Source organism: Falco rusticolus, chromosome 9 (genome assembly GCF_015220075.1).
Source record: "Falco rusticolus isolate bFalRus1 chromosome 9, bFalRus1.pri, whole genome shotgun sequence".
NCBI classification, from domain to species: domain Eukaryota; kingdom Metazoa; phylum Chordata; class Aves; order Falconiformes; family Falconidae; genus Falco; species Falco rusticolus.
Genome location: NC_051195.1, coordinates 29,044,067 through 29,061,096, shown reverse-complemented (window position 1 = coordinate 29,061,096; position 17,030 = coordinate 29,044,067). Strand labels below are relative to the sequence as shown.

Sequence of the window (17,030 nt, the reverse complement as noted above, 5' to 3'; positions counted from 1 at the left end):
CACTGAGTGTCCTTTAAGCATCACATGGGGTTGAGCTCTCCTTTGCAAGCTGTTCCCATTAGCCCTGAGCAAGCTGTCCACTCCGGGTGCTGCACAGGCTGAGCCTGGGTAGCGTCAGGGTGGGCTATTTGCCAGCTGTACCTGGCCAGGGATGCCATCACCACACGTGGAGGGAGAGGAGCTGTGATGCAGTATGCGCATTTTCCTTTCTGCCTGTTTTCCCTTGTAAACTAGCAGGAGTGCCTGGTGCTGCCCCTTGCCAGGAGAAACCCTGCTGTGAGTTGTACTGGCAGAGGGAGGTACCTGCATGTGGGTTTCCCTCTGGTTGCACCCCAGGGACCCCATGTGCGGGGGATACGGTCCCATGTGCAGGACTCACACCAGGCTAGGCTTGCTCTGTGAGGGATTGGCCTTGCAATGCTGCAGGGTCCTGCTACCCACAGGGGTGGAGTGATCAGGAAGGTTACTGCATGCCCTGGGTATGCCCTAGGGAGAGGAGGACAAAGAGGGAGAGGAGGGTTTGGAGCAGGAGGAGGAAAGCTGAGGGGCTCCGAGGGCAACTTTGGTCCAAATCGCTGTTGGCAGGTCCCTGGGCACCAGGTCACGGCCAGCAGGCCAGTGGGGAGAGATAGGCTTTTCCAAAGTGACTTGTTCCATGCTTTAGACATGTTGAGCTCAGGAGAAGCAAAGTATGTTTCAGAGGAGCAACCACTCCTGGGTCACAGATGGAGCCCGGAGCGCTTGCCCAGGTTTCCCTGCTTCCTCTGTAGTGCCTGGGGTAAGTGCTACCCCAAGGAGCCTGTTCTTACGACCAACACAAACTCCCACGCCCAACACTCCAGGATTGTGCTCACACCCTCCCTTGCCAACTTCCGTGCATGACCCAACGAGTGCTCACCAGTACTCACATGTAGGTCCATGGCCCTAGAGGAGGACCAGCTGCCTGGCTGCTGCTCAGCTGGCATTTTGGCCAGACAAGGGCATCAGCTTGGAAGGTGCTGTACAGCTTTGTTAGAGGAGGAGAGCAACTCCCCTAGACGAAAGCCCGTTTGTTGCCATGGAGGAGCAGCCCCTGAGAGGCAGGGGGCAACACGGGACAAGCAATCACAGACAAAAGTCCCTTGTGGCAGGGGTGGGAGGAAGGAGAGCAGCAGGATGAGGCTCCATGCTGTCAGACACGACCCGTCTCAGCAACCAGGCACGCAAGGCTGAACAAAGCAGCTCTATCCTGTGGAATCCCCATGGGAATTGGCCTGGGCAGGTCTGTGTCCCCAGGGACTGATGGAAAGGCCAGGACAATTAGCCCCCACCAGGCAAATCCTGCACCGCAGAACTCCTGCCAGCACACCCACGCTGCACTTGTGCTGCTGCGAGCACATCCCTGCACCCCACGAGATGATCCTGCTGTCTGGGAGCCGGAGGAAGAGCCACAGGAGGTCAGGGCACCCAAAGGGGCTCCAGGCTTAGTGACCAGGGGCTACCAGACCACGGCCAGGCCAAGAGCCTTGCGCATCAGCATGCCCTGCCCCTCCGGGCAGCTGTGCCAAAGGAGCCGTTCGGTTCCCCCCCTCCTCGCTTGCTCCAGGCGATTTTCTGCGGGCCAGCTCTGGGGAACCCTGTGCGCCCAGCACAGCCTGCGGCCTGGTACCCAGTGCTGCCCCGCCGCCGCGCCACACGGTCCCACCCCGCCCCTCGCTCCCGGTGGTATTTCCCGTTCCCCCTCGCCCGCCACGCGTGCGCGGCGCCCCCGTCACCCCCAACCCCGGTTTGGCTGCGTGAAGCGCCGGTGGCGCTGCGGCAGGGGCGGCTGGCGGCACGGGGCCGCCTCACAGCCCCGGCTCACGCCGCGGCGCCTGCAGCAGCCCCCTCCCCGCTCCCCAGGGCGCCAGGGACTGCCGCGCCCACGTGTGCGGCAGAGCCGGCAACGGGGCGGGTTTCGCCGGCGCCGCGGGAAAACGCGCGGCCGCCCCGCCCCGCCCCGCCCCGCTGGGGCGCTTCCCGCCAGTGACGCCCGCCCCGCCCCGCCCCGCCCACCGCGCGCCGCAGGGCGGGGACGACGCTCCTCGCCCGCCGCAAAGATGGCGACGAAGCTCGAGGGCCCGCCCGCCCTCAAGATGGCCGCCCCGCTCCCGGCTGCCGGGCGGCCCCGCGGGCCGGCGCCCGCCCTTCGGCGCGCCGCCGGTGGCGAAGAGGTGGCGCTCCCGGCATGCCCCACGTGGGGCGGGGCCGGGTGGCGCGGTGGCCGCCGGGAGCTGTAGTGCGGGGCGGGCGGCGGTCACGTGCCGCGCCCGGCAGTGGCCGCGCTGGGAGCGGAGGCGCCAAGATGGCGGCGCTGCGGGGCGGAGCGGCGCCCGCCGTGGCCGTAGCCGGCGGTGCCGCGGCCGGGGCGGCTCCGCGGGGGTCGGCGGGCGGCGGAGCCCCGCGCGGGCCGCCCTTCCGCGCCGGCAGCCCCCTGCAGGTAGGCGGCGGCGGGGTGCGGCGGGCCGCGCGGTGACACGTGGAGGCCGGGGCGGCTCCCGCGGCGGCGGCACCACGTGTGCCGGGAGCGGGCCTGCCGCGCCGGCGGCGGGCGGGCGGGCGGGCTTCGCACGGGCAACGGGCGCCCCTTCTGTAGGCGGCGAGGGACGCCCGAGGCTCTCCTGCCGGCGTTGGGCGGCGGCGGTAGCGGCGCGGGGAGCCCTCGGGTGCGGGGGGGCCGCGGCACGGCTCCGGGGCCCGCCGGGGCGGGGGTCTCGGTACCCCTTACGGGAGGTGACACCCAGCGCCCGCGGTGTGGGTACCGGGGGGGCGCCGGCCGGGTCCCCCCCCACCGCCGTGGTCCCTCTATCCCGGCGCCGCCCTCCCCCACCTGAGGCCGCGGCGAGGCGGGGGGGGGGGGGCGGGGGGCGCAGCTCGGGACGCTGGCACCCGCCGGTTTCGGTGGTAGGAGCTCCGGGTGAAGGACGTGGGAGCTCCGGTCCGGCCCGGGGTGGGGGGCCATCCCCGAGCTGCACCGGGGGAAGCAGGGGATTATTCTGGGGAAAGCGTCTCCCGCTGCGGGGCAGGTCTGGGGCGCGGTGCTGACGCCCGTGCGCGGCGTCCCCGCCACCGCCGGTGGGGCCCGGTGGGGTCTGCGCTACGGCGCTGCCGCCTGGACGGGGAGCGCGGGGGTGCACACGCCTGGATGGGACCTGGGGGCACCTGCCCTGGGCGTTCCTTGGGACTTCGGGGAGCCCCACGGCTGTGCCCTTTCCGTGGCGCTCCTGCCTGGCCAGGGCGCTGCGGGGGAGACACCCCGCCCCGAGCCTAGGCAGGGGGATGCCGAGCTGTCCTTGCCTCTGCCCAGCACGGGTGGGGCCGTGGGTGTTTGGGGAAGAAAGGTGTGTTCCTGCCTGATGCTTCCCGAAAGCGGTTGAGGAGTCCACGGAGCATCCTCTGCTGGTACTGCCCTGGCCGGGGGGAGCCCCCCCAACTTCCCCCGGTGGGCAGCAGCCCGGTGGCCTTGCTGACAGCTCTGCCTAGGTGAGAGCTGCCTTGGCAACCTGCCTGTGGCCATCATGGGGAGGATGGCCGCTCTCTGCTTGGGGCGTAGCCGTGGCTTGGCTGGGCACGCGTTGCATGTCACTGACGCGGCTTGGCTGGGCAGCTGCCCGCGGAGGCCTTGGTTGTGCCTCCTGGGTACCACAGGAGTGAGCACAGCGTCGCCTGCTCTTGCTGGATGCCAGAGGAGCTAGTGGCTACACTCAGGCCGTCTCTGTCTCAAGCTGTTGGCCAGATCCCAGCTCCTCATGTGCCTGAAGCTCGCTCTGGGGCTTTGGGCATCCTCCCGTCTCCCCGGCGGCACCAACTGCTTGGGCATGGCATGGCCTGAGCCCAAGCCTGTCCTTGAACATCCCTGTAAGCCACAGCCTCATCCCTGCCGCAGTCATGAGTGTAAAGCAAACACAGGGAGCTGGAAGGGCTCAGAGAGTGTACCCCCCAAATTAGGGGAGACGGGGGTCTCTGACAGGGAGGAGAGCGGGCAGGGATGTGGGAGCAGGCTGGGCTGGTTCATACCCCCCGCCCCGACTCACGAGCAGTGAGGGCTGAAGGAGGTGCCCAGCCTCAGGTGGATCAAAGGGAGTCCTGGGGGAACACAGCCTCGTTTGCTGGTGACTCATGGCTGTGGGACTCCCTGTTGCAAGGCGCTGAGTCAAGGAGGGCTTTGGAGATTGCCTGCCCTTCCTCCCTCCTGGGCTGTGGGTAGGAGCCGCGGGAAGAGGCCATTTGGGAGGATTTTACTTCCCTTCCTCCAAACATCCAGCGCCGGTCATGGCTGGAAACCTCTTATTAGATGCTGCCTTTGGGGCGAGCCGGCCCTGTGGCAAGATGGGCGGGGCAATGCAAGCCTGGGGGCATCCCCCAGACCCCCTTGCTGTCATCGGGCAGGGGTGAGCCAGGCCCTCTTCCCTTGGATGTGAGATTCCTGCTGCTGGGCTTCTTCGGCGGCCAGGGGCATCTCTGCCTGCCGGTCACCAGTGACTCGGGGCTCCATGCCGGCGCTTGGCAGTGCTGGTGTATGAGCCTGGATGTGCGTCCCTGCTCCTCCCAGTATCTCCAGGAGGGCTGGCCAGGAATCACAGCCAGGCTGCATCGTAGACAGCTGCCAGCAGGGCTCTGCGCCGGGCTCTGACCAGCAGCCAGCGCCGGAGAGGGAGGGGACTGGAGATGCTGAGCAGTAAAACTGCTCTGTAGTCTGATCTGCACGGCAGGGTGGAGCAGTGTCCCGGTGTCACCGGTGGGCTCTGCTTCTGGGCTGAGAGCCTGGGAGAGGGTGGCCCAGGGTGCCACCTGCTGAGCCCCACACTACTGCAGGTTCCTGCTCTTCAGGGCTGACGTGTCAGCACGCAGGAACAGGGCGGGAGGGTTGGGATGGGTGGCTGCAGGGCGTTGCCATGGGGGTCTTGGCTTTGATTCCCATCCTGGTCCTTGGTTGCCTGTGCTCTGGGGTTGCAAAAGGCTCCTGGCTGCATCGCAGCCAGAGGTGCGCGCTCTGGTGGGGGCAAGTCTCTGAAGAGCCCCAGGGACCAGGGGTCTGGGCATGTGGGTTTGGTGCTGCCATATTTTTAGGAAACACCTGTTTAGTGAAAAGCTTGCTCTCGCTCCAGTGCAGCTTCCCTCTTGCTGGAAGATGACTTCAAAGCACAGGCAGGTCTCGTACGGGGGCTGGCGTTGTTTTGTCCTGCATGGGCTCAGGCTTGTGCTGTGGTACCTACGTGAAACGTGGGTGAGCTGCATCAGGTGTGCATCCCCCAAGGTTCAGCCAGATTCTCCCTGTGCTGCGCCAGGGGGAGGACTGCTTGCTGCCAGCTTTGGGAAGGATGTGTGCTCCCCCAGGGCTCCGTCCTTGGTGTCCTTATCTTCCCTGCCTGGGTTATCTCAGCCTAAGCCTGTCTGCAAACAGGAGTTCTTGTCCTGTCTCGTGCCGGTGACATGCCTGTGCTGCTGCTCCGCTCCTGGCAGAGGCTGCCTGTCCAGCGGCTCTGCTCAGCCGGGGGCTGCAGCCCCTGCCCTGGCATCTCACTTTTCCTGGCCACTCTGTGGCACTGGGCTGCGTGGCACTTGTGGAGTATGGTGCAAAAACCTTTCCAAAGTTGTCTTGCATTACGTGAACATCCCTGGAGCTGGCTGGGGGGACAGGGAAGGATGTGGGTCTGGGAATTTGAAGGAAGAGCGGCAGCAAAGCCAGTTTGGTGCTGGATTGCCAGCACAGCCTTTGTCCTCTTGTAGCCTGCAGCAGAGGTGTTGGGGTAGGGCCCCAGCAGTGGCAGCCAGCTGCATCCCTGTTGCTGAGTCCTGTGCTTTTGTTAAGAATTTCGTAATGTTTTTGGGCTTATCTGAAGCGCAGAGTCAGAGGAGCGCGTGACAGTCTGTGGGGTGGGGGGAGCCTGCCTCTCCCCCTCCCTGTGCAGCACAAGCCATGCGTGGTGTTGGGCAGAGCCTGGGAATTGTTGGGCGTTTATCAATTCATCTTTCGCATTTGTGGCTGTGGAGTGAATTGGGCGGTGGTTTCCAGTGTGGATGCATCCCTGGTAATCAAAGGGTCTCAAGCTGAAAGCGGCACGGGGCTTTGTGCAGTGGGGTGGACTGGCCTGAACCTCTCCTGAAAGGCAAGGGGCAAGGTCCCCTGTGCCATCTTCTGACTTGCAGCGCAGCCATGTCCTGCCTGCCTCCCCTGTGTGTTTGGGGTGCTGGGTGTGCAGCAGTGACCTTGGCCGCTGTTGGGGCCCACGTGTGCTGTGGAGCAGATCAGCAGTAGTAGAGGTGCTTTGCAAAGTGTTTACTTGGCTCCCCATGCTCCTCGACAGTGCTTTTCCCTCGAGGAGGATGACCTGAACTTAACGTCGCTGGATGCAGAAACCATCTTGGAGGCCGAAGAGATCCTGGGGACGATGCAGAACTATCTTGACTCCTCTGTGATCTCCATCATTGAGGACCTCTCTCTGAGTGAGGTGGGTGGGGGAAGTGGCGGCTGGGCTGGCTCTGGCTGTGGAATGGGTGGCGGCGGCGGCAGCATCCCCCGTGGCCAGGTCCCATGGCTGTGCCCCACCGCCCTCTGAGACTGCCCCTGCCCTTGCAGCAGAGCAAGGCCTGCCTGGATGCGCAGAACGAGCTGTCCCTGCTGACCGCCATCACTGAGATCCTGGACAGTACGGATGACGAGACCCTGTCTCCCTTCGACACCATCATGGATGCAGAGCTGCTGACCTCACCTCGGGAGCGGGAGAATCCTTCGGTAAGTTGTGGGGCAGAGCCAGTCCAGCCCCAAAAAGGGTGGAAAGATGCTCAGGCAGGGCTCTGCCAGGTCCTGACATGAGGGTGCCCTGAGGTGTTTAGAACCTGGTCCCCAGCACCCTCGGATGGTCTCTGACCAGCAACCTGAGAGAAGGGATGAGCCAGCCCTGGACGCTGCCGGGGCTCCGGTGTGGGCTTGGGGGGGCCATGCCTTTGCCTTGGTGCGGAGCCAGAGATGTGCCAGAGGCTCTGGGGAACAGCGTGTCTCCCTCTGCTTGACCAACTTGGGGCTGCACGTGCTGTGGGTGAAACAAGGCTGAGTTTGCTCCCAGGCTCCACGTGATGACATGCATGGCCACTGTGGGACCAGGGGTGGACTGTCCCCTCCAGCAGCAGAAATGTGTCACTGCCTTGTCCTCTTGTCTGTCTCCTCTCCAGTTTCAGAAGTTTCTCAGCTTATCCCGTCCATCACTGGAGTGTGAGAGCCCTGCCCTGGAGCAGCCCAAGGCTCTCAGGCCTCTCGGCAGCGGTGTCTCTGTGATTGGGAAGGTGAGCAGCTGAGCAGGGGAAGCTGAAGGAGTGATGGTGCTGGGGTAACCATAGCTGCTGCTGCCCACCAGCCCCTGCCTTCCCACCTGGCACAGGCATCCTCTCCCAGACGTGATGCTTTTGCAGGGCACCGGTAGTGGTGGGAGCAGGGCCTGCCCCAGCTGGTGGGTACTGGAGGACCGGGGGTGCTGTGGATGGGATGAGGTGGTGAGTTTCCAGCTCTTTTGTGTGCCCTACTGGGAGGGTCAAATGTGTTGCAGCTTTTTGCCTGCCCAGGGGCTTTGCTGCAGAGTTGCAGCAGACCCACAGTTGGCTGTGCCCGGAGGAGCCCCGGTGGAAGCCCAGGATCTGATGCTCACTCTGATTCCCCTTCCCAGACTGACACAGACCTGGCTTGGGACCGAGCTGCTCACAGCCTTGACGACGCGGCACTGATGAAGAAGCAAGTCTGCAGCACCCCAAGGGTGGAGAGGAAGGTGGGCTGGCACCGAGCCCGAGAGCAGTCCCTGCCTCAGCGCAGTGATGGGGAGGAAGAAGAGGAGGAAGCTGCCTTGAGCCTGGAGCTAGACAGCAGCATGGAGGCTGGGGAGTTCTGTGTGAGCGGGGCTGGGGAGGTGCTGGGGGAGCGTGAAGACCCCTGCATCATCAACACGGGCGATGTGTCCTTGAGTGAGCTGGTGAAGTCCATGCACCCATACTGCCTGCCCACCTTCACTGTGTGCCTGGACCCCGAGACTGAGCCCGTGGCCAAGGAGCTCCTGAGCGGTCCTGTCCTGCTGGAAATTGTACCTGGTGAGGGGGAGAGTGTGGAGATCCCTGTAGTCCTGCAGCCCTTGGCTCCCAGCTTCCCTGACCTGGAGCCCCAGCTCCTGGGAGCGGAGGAGAGTACCGGGGAGACAGTCCCAGAGGATCAAGAGGAGCTGCTAGAAGCTCCAGCCCAGGAAAATGGGATGGAAGAAGAGAAGGAGAAACTGCCTGGGAAGGAACCCTCCTGCACTACCCCAGGGGTCACATCCCCACCGGAGGCAGCAGCACCTGGAGCCTGGAGCCCTGACAGCAGCTCCCAGCACAGCACGGAGGCCCCGGCTGGTGGCAAACACGAGGGTTCTGAGAAAGGACGTGGCCGTGAGAGAGCAAGGAAGAGTCGGAAAAAGAAAGCAGAGGAGGACCAAAGCAAGCAGGCCAGGCCAGGCAGGGACTGTGTGGCCCACCGGCTCCGCTCGGCCAGCTCCGGGCAGTCCCTGGGCCAGCCACCCACCGGCCGTCGACGGGCAGCATGTCCCTCCATCCAGGTTTCGGACTTCCTGGCGCGGCAGCTGGAGCGAGCCCAGAAGAAGGGGCAGATGGAGCTGCGTGTGGAGCAGGTGCCGCGGCCCCGGGGCAGGCCCCGGAGCACGGCGGGGGCCTCCCTGCTCAAGAAAGCACAACAGGAGCTGCAGAAGGAGCTGGTGCCAGAAGCAGTGAGTGTGGCCCCGGAGAAGGCTGAGACTGCGGTGCCTCTGGAGAAGACCGTACCAAGAGCGGAGGAGCAGCCAACACCTGCGTGTCCAGACCTGGCAAACCAGGCGGAGGGCGGCAGAGATGCACAGCCAGCCTCCAGGCAGGACGGTGGGGTCTTGGAGGCACTTTCTCCACTCCCGGAGCAAGGTGTGGGGCTGGAGCCCCCCCCGAGCCTGCCAGCATCAGAGCCGAGTGAGGGCCTGCCCAGGGAAGCCAAGCCCAAGGCCCTGAGCCTGCGGGAATACCGTATGCGCATGCTGCACCGCCAGCCCAGCCCAGGCAGCAGGAAGGACAGCAAGAAGCAAGCGGCCAGCAAGTGGCCCAGCGTCCCTGAGCCTCCGACAGAGCTGGCGGAGATCCCCTGCCTGGTGTCACCCATGTGCCCCGCCACTGAGGCAGCCAGCACTCAGAAGAGCCTGGAGAAACCCACCAGCCCTGCTGTGGTCCCTTCTCCTGCTGGCAAAGCTCCTGCTGCTCTGGCTTCAGCTCCAGCGCCTGCCGTGGCTCCACCACCCCTGTCAACACCAATGCCTTTTGTTGCACCAAATGTGCCCCCAGCCACTGGGGCAGCCCCTGCCGGGATGCCGCCAGCCTCTGCCGGTGCTTACGCCCTTTACCCACCAGTGCCTTCCTGGCCCTGCTTCAGCCCGCAGCCTGTGGGCTGCCATGGTTTGCCCCCACCACCCAGTGCCGGCTCCTCCAGTACTTTTCACATGGTGCCTGGCCTCCCGCCTCCAGCCATGGCCTGGCCCCCACCTGCTGTGCCACCCCCACCTCCTTTTGGCCCCGGTGGTCCCTATGCCCCGGTAGGGTGGGCACCACCATCCTACTGGCCAGGAATCCCCATGCCACCTCCGGTGCCTCCCCTGGCCTATGGGGACTCCGGAGCGGCACTGCAGGGTGCTGCCACCTTCACAGCTGGTGGCCACCCCGGCACGGCCCTCCTGCACGGGCAGCCTCCCGCTGCCCCCGCGCTCGGCTGCCTGGAGCCACCAGCCTTCCCCACCCAGCTGCCCACCGCCCTGGCCAGCGAGGTGGTGGCTGCAGGTGGCCCAGCCAGGCCAGTGACCAGCAGGGTGTCGGACCCCAGGAGGCAGGCACGGCTGGCGGGGGAGAGCTCTCTCCCCAAGGCCCCTCCAGCCCCGTTGGCTGCCGCTGCCCAGCCCAGCAGGGTCTCTCCTGCGGCACCAGCCCAGCACACGGCAGCACCCCAGGCTGCCCCCAGCCAGCCCCCTGAGGACCCCCAGGCTGAAAACCCCACGCAGCTTCCAAAGGGCCCCCCAGCTGCCATCTGTTGTGCTGCAGAGGTGTCCCCTGACGCTGGCCCTGTTGGGGAGTCCCCTGGCACCCACTCCACGGAGGAGGCCGCAGGGCCAGGCAAGGGAACAGTGGAGAAAGCCCTGCCAGAGCCCAAGGCAGCTGCCAGGCAGGAGCCACCCAGCCAACAATCCACCCTCCGGGCTGCAGCACCACCACTGAAAGCGAGCCGAGAGAGCGGCCTGCCCAGCAAGGCCCCCACTGCACGGCCATGGAGGCACCAGCTGCTCCGTAGCCCAGCACAGCCCAGTGACAACAGCAAGGACATCGTGCAAGCCTTCATCAGCGAGATCGGTGAGTGGGGGGGCTGCAGGGCATTGGGCTGAGCATCGCCAGCTGGTGAGACTGTGGCGCTGCCAGCAGCCCAGGTAGCGGGACTGGTTCCTGGCACTTTGAGGGGCAAGGGTGGCAAAGCTGCACCCGCAGGCTTGCAGTCTTCCCAGTGCTCTGCTAGGACGTTGCCTGCAGCGGATGGTCTGGGCTGGCTGTGCCCAAACAGGTCCCTCCTGAGGCTGCAGAGCTGGGTGCTCCTGTTCTTGCTGCGGGAGGTGCAGAGCTGCTGCAGGCTCTGCTGCTGCTCCTCCCCAACACTTGCCTCCTCGCCTGGGAAGGCTGATGCAAGGGGAGGATGGGGCAGGGGTGCATCCCTGTGGTGCCAGGAGGATTTTTGCTGACCGTACTTGCTGTGTTCTTTCTGGCCCAGGGATCGAAGCCACCGACCTGTCAAGCCTGCTGGAGCAGTTTGAGAAGTCTGAAGGTGTGGATGTGGTGTGCTGTCCCCCATGGGGCTCCCTCTGTGCCGTGCCAGCCTCCCTGGGCTGCCTGTGCTCCCTGTGGTGGGGTGGGAGTGGGGGGCCTGGGACACTGCTGCCTGCAGGCTGGTGCTACCCTGCCTGGGTGCCTTGTCCTGGGAGTGTCTTTGCCCCTGTCTCCTTGGCCTGTGAAAGCGGCCTGGCGTCCCTCGGGCGGCTGAAGGGTTGGTGAAGAGTCTGGGAAGGAAAGGGGGTGTGCTGCTCCCCTTTCTGGAATCTGGGTTTGGGGTGCTGCCTCTCCCTGGCTGTCCCCTGGGTGCTCCCTGTGTCCCCCTCTGTGTGCAGGCTCCATCCCCTGCTCTCCGGCCCCAGCCTCTCACCACCCTCACCCACCCGCTCTTCTTTTTAGCCAAGAAGGAGGAGGCTCCTGTGCAGCCCCCTGAGGACAAGCGGCCAATGGGGAGCTCTGGGTGAGTACCGAGACCTTTGCAGCCAGTGCTCTGGTGTGGAGCCTGGGCAGAGGGCTGAGCCCTGCCTTCAGCAGGGGCATGGGGCAGCTCTCGGTCCTGGCGGGGTCTGAACCGTGCCAGGGCTGCGTCCACCAGCCCAGGAGGGGCCGAGTTCCTCACTGGGCTGGGGGCCAGAGCTGGCACTGAGGGGGAAAAACTGGGGGAAGCAGTGATGGTCATGACAGCTATGCAAGTTCCATCCTTGCAGCTCTCTCAGATCCTCTGTCCCCTGGCCAGGCCAGTGGGGCAGCTCGCATGGGTGCCCCAGGCATGGGGACTAGGGCTGGGCTTTGGCTGCCACGTTTGACAAAGCTTCTTTCCCCTTCTCAGGCCCGAGACCCAACAGGACAGGAAGCCCCCGGATGGCCTGCAGGCCTCTGAGCTGGCCAACGTGGCAGGTAATGCCCAGGGCAAGGCAGGGGAGCCTGCTGTGTCCTGGCAGGGGCTGTCATGGGGCTGGGGGAGACCAGGGGGCTCGAGGGGAGCTGGGCTGGGAGGGCACCCTAGGCGGGTGGGTTGCAGAAGGGGCTGCTCTTGAAAGCCCACCGGTGCTCTCACAGGCCTCACCCCCCCAGCGACGCCCCCCCACCAGCTCTGGAAGCCATTGCCTGCTGTCTCGCTGCTGGCCAAGGCCAAGTCACCTGGGTCCACGCCCCAGGAAGGGCCCCAGAAGACGACCAAGCTGATGAAAGCCAAGCCGCTGCTCCCGGGCAAGCTCCAGGGGAAGAGCCTGGCGCCAGCCCCCTCCAGCTCAGCCCCCAGCCACGTCTGCTCGGGAGACCACGACTACTGCATCCCGGGTGCAGCGCGGCCGGAGAGCAACGGCAACCCTGGCACGCAGCCTCCTGCTGAAGGCGGCTCCCGCTGGAATGTCAAACACCACCGGGACATCACTATCAAACCCATCTCCTCCTTAACCAAACGGACGCTGGACCAGCCCAAGCCCACCCCACCAGCCCCCACCGCCACCGTGGGGCCGAGCCAGGAGCCCCTGGGGATGGCCTGCCTAGCCCCCCTGGATTATCGGACTAGCGTCCCCAGCAAAGCCACCGCCAGGTGCAGCAGCCCCCCCACCTCGGTGCTCCTGTCTCCAGCTGCATCCCCCTGCCGGGACCAGGAGGTGCGGACTCCCAGTGCCCAGCCCAGCCACGCTGCTGCCAAGAGGTCCCTGCGCTGCTACCGGAGACCCCGGGACTCACCCAGCCCCTCTGCCAGCAGCTGGAGGGCTGGCCGGAGCCGTGCCAGCCGTTCTTTCAGCTCCAGTTCGGATGGAGCTAGTGAGTCATCATCTTCATCTTCATCCTCCCGATCCCGATCGCGGTCATTCTCCCCACCACCCAAGCGGTGGCGAAGGTAAGCGGTGGAGCATCTGTCTGCTTGCTCTTTGGGCAATTGTCTGGTGACCGGTCTTTTGTGAGGGTGCCCAGACACCTCTTTATGGACTTACTTAATGGCTGCATTTGATCTTTTTGTCCTTGTGGCCCTTCTGAAGGGGTGCCTGGCTCACAGAGACTGGGGCAGCTGCTGCGACACCCTGCTGGTGGCTGTCTGGCTGAACCCCGTGTCTGGGCAGGTGTGCCTGTAAGGCCACTGCTGAGCCAGGCGTCCTTACTCCTGGAATACCATAGTATGAGTCCTTGGCTACACCTTGGTTTTGGATGCTTTTCCTGGGGTATTATTGCAGGTGTTGGTGTCTGTGTCACGGGGCTGGTGCAGCCCTAGGTGTAGAAATGAGCCATAGAGGAACCTTCCAGGGAGGTGATGGAAGCAAGCAGAGAAAAACCCATCTGGCTTGGCTGCTTCAGGGGCTCCCTGCGCTCCTTACGGAGGTGGCTGTGTAGAAACGTGGGGCAGCTTGGTTCTTGCGGGGATGTTTCTTTTGGAGTCCTTGTGCATCTGATTGATGCACAGCCTGTCCCAGCTGGAGTGGGAGATGCTGGAGCTGGCAAGGGATCCCTCATTTGCCCTTCCCTGAGTGGTCAGCCGGTTCTGGAGATGTGCCAGGTCACTGGGCATGAAGGGCTTGTCCAAACAAGACCCCTCCATTGGTGACCTGTAGATGTGGAGGCTGGAGCTGGAAAGAGCATGTATATAGTGCCATGATCCAGGGATGGGCAGCTCAGGGGCTTGCCCTGTCTGGCTTGGCTTTCCAGCAAATGCAGCTGGCCCTGTGCTGGGAGATGTCCCTATGGAGTGGGTCATCCTGACCGGCTGTCCTCCAGGAGAATATGTGGCAACACGCCGCACTTGGGGCCTGGGTTTGGTCCCTATGGCAGGGACCACCCGTGTGCAGCATGTTCAGAGGTACCCTGCTGCTGGCTGGAGGTAGCACAGCTTGGTCCCAGAGGGGATTCAGTCCTGCTGCCCTTAAGATCTGACTGGCCTTGTCAGAGAAGCTGTTGTAGGCAGGGGGCTGTGGGCACACAAGCCCAGCCTTTTCCTGGTGCATGCCGCATCCCTCGGTGTGGTTGGAGGCACGTACAGTCTCCATTCATGTGGCAGTTGAGTGCAACACGTGTGTGAAGGCGCCGGTGTCATCCTGTGCACGGTGTGGGGCTCAGCGTAGCAGCCGTGGGCCCTTGCCCAGTTGCAGCCATGTGCTGCCCAGTTTCCCCGTGACTATTTCTTGCTCTTCAGGGGCTGTGCCTGTTGTGAGCCTGCTCCCTTTTCACTGCGGTTTGGAGCCAAGTGGACATCTGTGGATGCCAACGTCCATTTGGAGCCAGCACATCTGTAGTGTCGTTACTGCCCTGGCAAACTTGGGCAGAGGTTTCCGTAGCCTAGCCCACCCTGGGGATGGGTCCGGTCTGAGTGAGGTGCTGGGTACCTTGGGGAGGATGGAGGTCTTTTTCTTCTCCAGAGCCTCGTGGTGCTGGGTGTGGGGAGGGCTCGGCTCTGCACTGAGATGTCTCTGCTTCCCCCAGGTACCGCTCGAGATGTTCCCACAGCTCCTCCTCCCGCTCCAGCTGTGGGTCATGTGGCAGGTCCCGGGACAGGTCCTCATCCTCATCATCAACATCCTCCTACTCATCCAGATCGACATCCCGCAGCCAGTCCCACTCCCGCTCCCCCTCGCCCCGCAGGAGGAGTAACAGGCGGAGAAGGTGAGCAAGGTCACTCTGCAGAGGTGTGAGCTCCCTCCAATCAGTCTCCTGTGTCCCACACAGGGGTGGACCCGCTCCTTCAGTATCTCCCTTGTGTCCGGGACCACTCTCTTCTGGCACCCCCATGACTTTGTAGCTCATGTGTCCGGTTTCTGCCCTGCCAGGTACAGTTACGATGCACAGGACCACTACCAAAGGCAGAGGATTCTCCAGAAGGAACGTGCAATAGTGAGTGCTGAAGGGCTGGAAAGTTGGGGCTGGAGATTTCACAGAATCACAGAACGGTTGGGTTTGGAAGGGACCTCTGGAGATCATCCAGTCCAACCCTCTGCTAAAGCAGGTTCTCCTAGAGCAGGTTGCACAGGATTGTGTCCAGGTGGGTTTTGAATGTCTTCAGAGGAGGAGACTGCGCAGCCTCTCTGGGCAGCCAGCACCAGGGCTCTGACACCCTCCAGTAAGGAGGTTCTTGGATTCAGGTGGAATTTCCTGTGCTGCAGTTTGTGCCTGTTGCCCTTTGTCCTGTGTCTGGGCACCACTGAGAGGAGCTTGGCCCCATCCTCCTAACACCCATCCTTAAGATATTTGTACGTGTTGATAAGCTTCCCTCTCAGTCTTCCCCAGGCTGCGCAGGCCCAGCTCTTTCAGCCTTCCCTCATAAGGGAAGTGCTCCAATACCCTCATCATCTTCACAGCCCTCCAGTGGATCCTCTCCGGTAGTTCCAGTCTCTGTAGGACTGGGGAGCCCAGAACTGGACACAGCACGGCAGATGTGGCCTCACCAGCCCCTCCATCACTTCAGAAAGCTGTGGGGTCACAGCCTTGCAGGCAGCATTGTGGGGAGGCTCTAGCCAGGGCATGGTGTGATGGGTGGCGATGCAGGGAGGGGTGCTCTGTGTGAGAGGTCCTGCTCGCCGGGAGCGCTCAGATGCCATCTCACTGCGCTGTGCATCCCTGCCCCCAGGAGGAGCGGCGAGTTGTGTTTATTGGCAAGATCCCCAGCAGGATGACACGTTCGGAGCTGCGGCACCGCTTCTCTGTGTTTGGGGACATCGAGGAGTGCACCCTGCACTTCCGCTCTGAGGGGTAAGAGCTGTGGGACGTGGGGCAGCAGCCCCTTCCTGGGGATGGCTCCTCTTGGCCCTTTTCCCGTTCCTCAAGGGGGTGGCACTGACCCAAGGCAGGGACAAACACGCCGTATTGCTGATGATCTCCTTTCTCCTCCTTCTCTGGCTCCAGAGACAACTATGGCTTTGTCACCTACCGCTATGCCGAGGAAGCCTTTGCCGCCATCGAGAGTGGGCACAAGCTGCGGCGCCCAGACGAGCAGCCCTTCGACCTGTGCTTCGGCGGCCGCCGGCAGTTCTGCAGGAGGAACTATGCTGACTTGGGTGAGTTGTACAGCCCCCAGGTTGGGGGGTGGCACCCTGGGTCCTCTCCTTCCCAGAGCTGTAGGGATCCCCTTCCATGTCCAGGGATAGCCCTGCCCCGAGGGACGGTTGGACCAGGGTTCCCCGTCTCTCCAGCGCTGTGGTGGAGGCCAGGTCCCATCCTCCAGCAGCCCAGCTCTGGCTCTAGAGGTTGGCACGTGAAGTGAAATGGGAAGGAGTTGCTGTGGGGATGGCTGGGACTGTGCCAATGTCCCCATGGCTCAAGGCAGCCTCTCTCCATGTCTTCCAGACTCAAACCGGGAGGATTTCGACCCAGCCCCTGTCAAGAGCAAGTTTGACTCCCTGGACTTCGACACGCTGCTGCGGCAGGCACAGCGCAGCCTGCGGAGGTAGCGGCAGGCAAGGCGGAACGCCCGCCCCCACTTTTATACTCAAATACAAAAGACAAAAAAAGTATGGAGAGAGAGAGAGAGAGAGATGGGGTTTTTAAGAAAAAGAAAAAGGAAAAAAAGAAATTTGTTTTATAACCAATATTTAAGGAGGACGGGTCATTTGCCTTTGACCGGAGGGGCCCAGGCAAGTGGCAGCCCCAGGCTTGCCCCAGCCGTGTAATAAATCTGGATGCCCAAACAGCAGCGCTGCCTCGTCTCCTCCTTCGTGTGGGCCCTTCCCAGACGTGGGCTTGGGCTCTGTCCCCTCAGGACACCGGGGTCTGGTCCCACGAGAGGTAGCACAGATTGGGGACTGGGTGCAGGAGTGGGTGTCTGGGGAAAGTGGGGCAGTACAGGCGTCACCGAGCTGCTTCGAGGGGTCTGTGGCTGCCCCCAGATGGCATGGCGTGGCGTGAACGCACCTGTGAGGACAGGCAGCGTAGACTCCTGGCCATCTCTCGGCCTCTGCTGGCCCCGAGGCACGCGGCTGGGTTTTGGGGCCACCTGCACCTCCCGTGCTGGCCACGGGGGGGCAGTGCGACACCCCCCACCGCCGCTCCCCGCGGTGGGCCGGGGCACTGGGGCTCAAGCCCTTGGCCGGAGCCCAGGCAGGGTTCTGCCTGCTCGGAGGGCAGCGTGCGGGGCTGCCCTTGTCTGCCTTGTCTCCTTCGAGCCTACTGGTTTGCTTCAGCTTGACAGAGGAAGAGGGATGTCTGACACCTCATCT

The 17,030-nt window shown here is 63.8% G+C and overlaps 1 protein-coding gene across 1 annotated transcript; it reads left to right on the top strand.

Annotated features, from left to right (window-relative positions):
* The first annotated feature begins 2,206 nt into the window (after positions 1 to 2,206).
* PPRC1 (PPARG related coactivator 1) lies at positions 2,207 to 16,507 on the top strand. The gene is made up of 14 exons (XM_037400742.1): positions 2,207 to 2,458; positions 6,327 to 6,470; positions 6,599 to 6,754; positions 7,192 to 7,302; positions 7,680 to 10,413; positions 10,823 to 10,876; positions 11,281 to 11,341; positions 11,711 to 11,778; positions 11,941 to 12,733; positions 14,305 to 14,484; positions 14,649 to 14,712; positions 15,446 to 15,567; positions 15,721 to 15,872; positions 16,162 to 16,507. Exons 1-14 carry the CDS (start codon positions 2,207 to 2,209, stop codon positions 16,263 to 16,265), a joined length of 4,995 nt encoding a protein of 1,664 aa, XP_037256639.1. The 3' UTR covers positions 16,266 to 16,507.
* Positions 16,508 to 17,030: the final 523 nt, after the last annotated feature.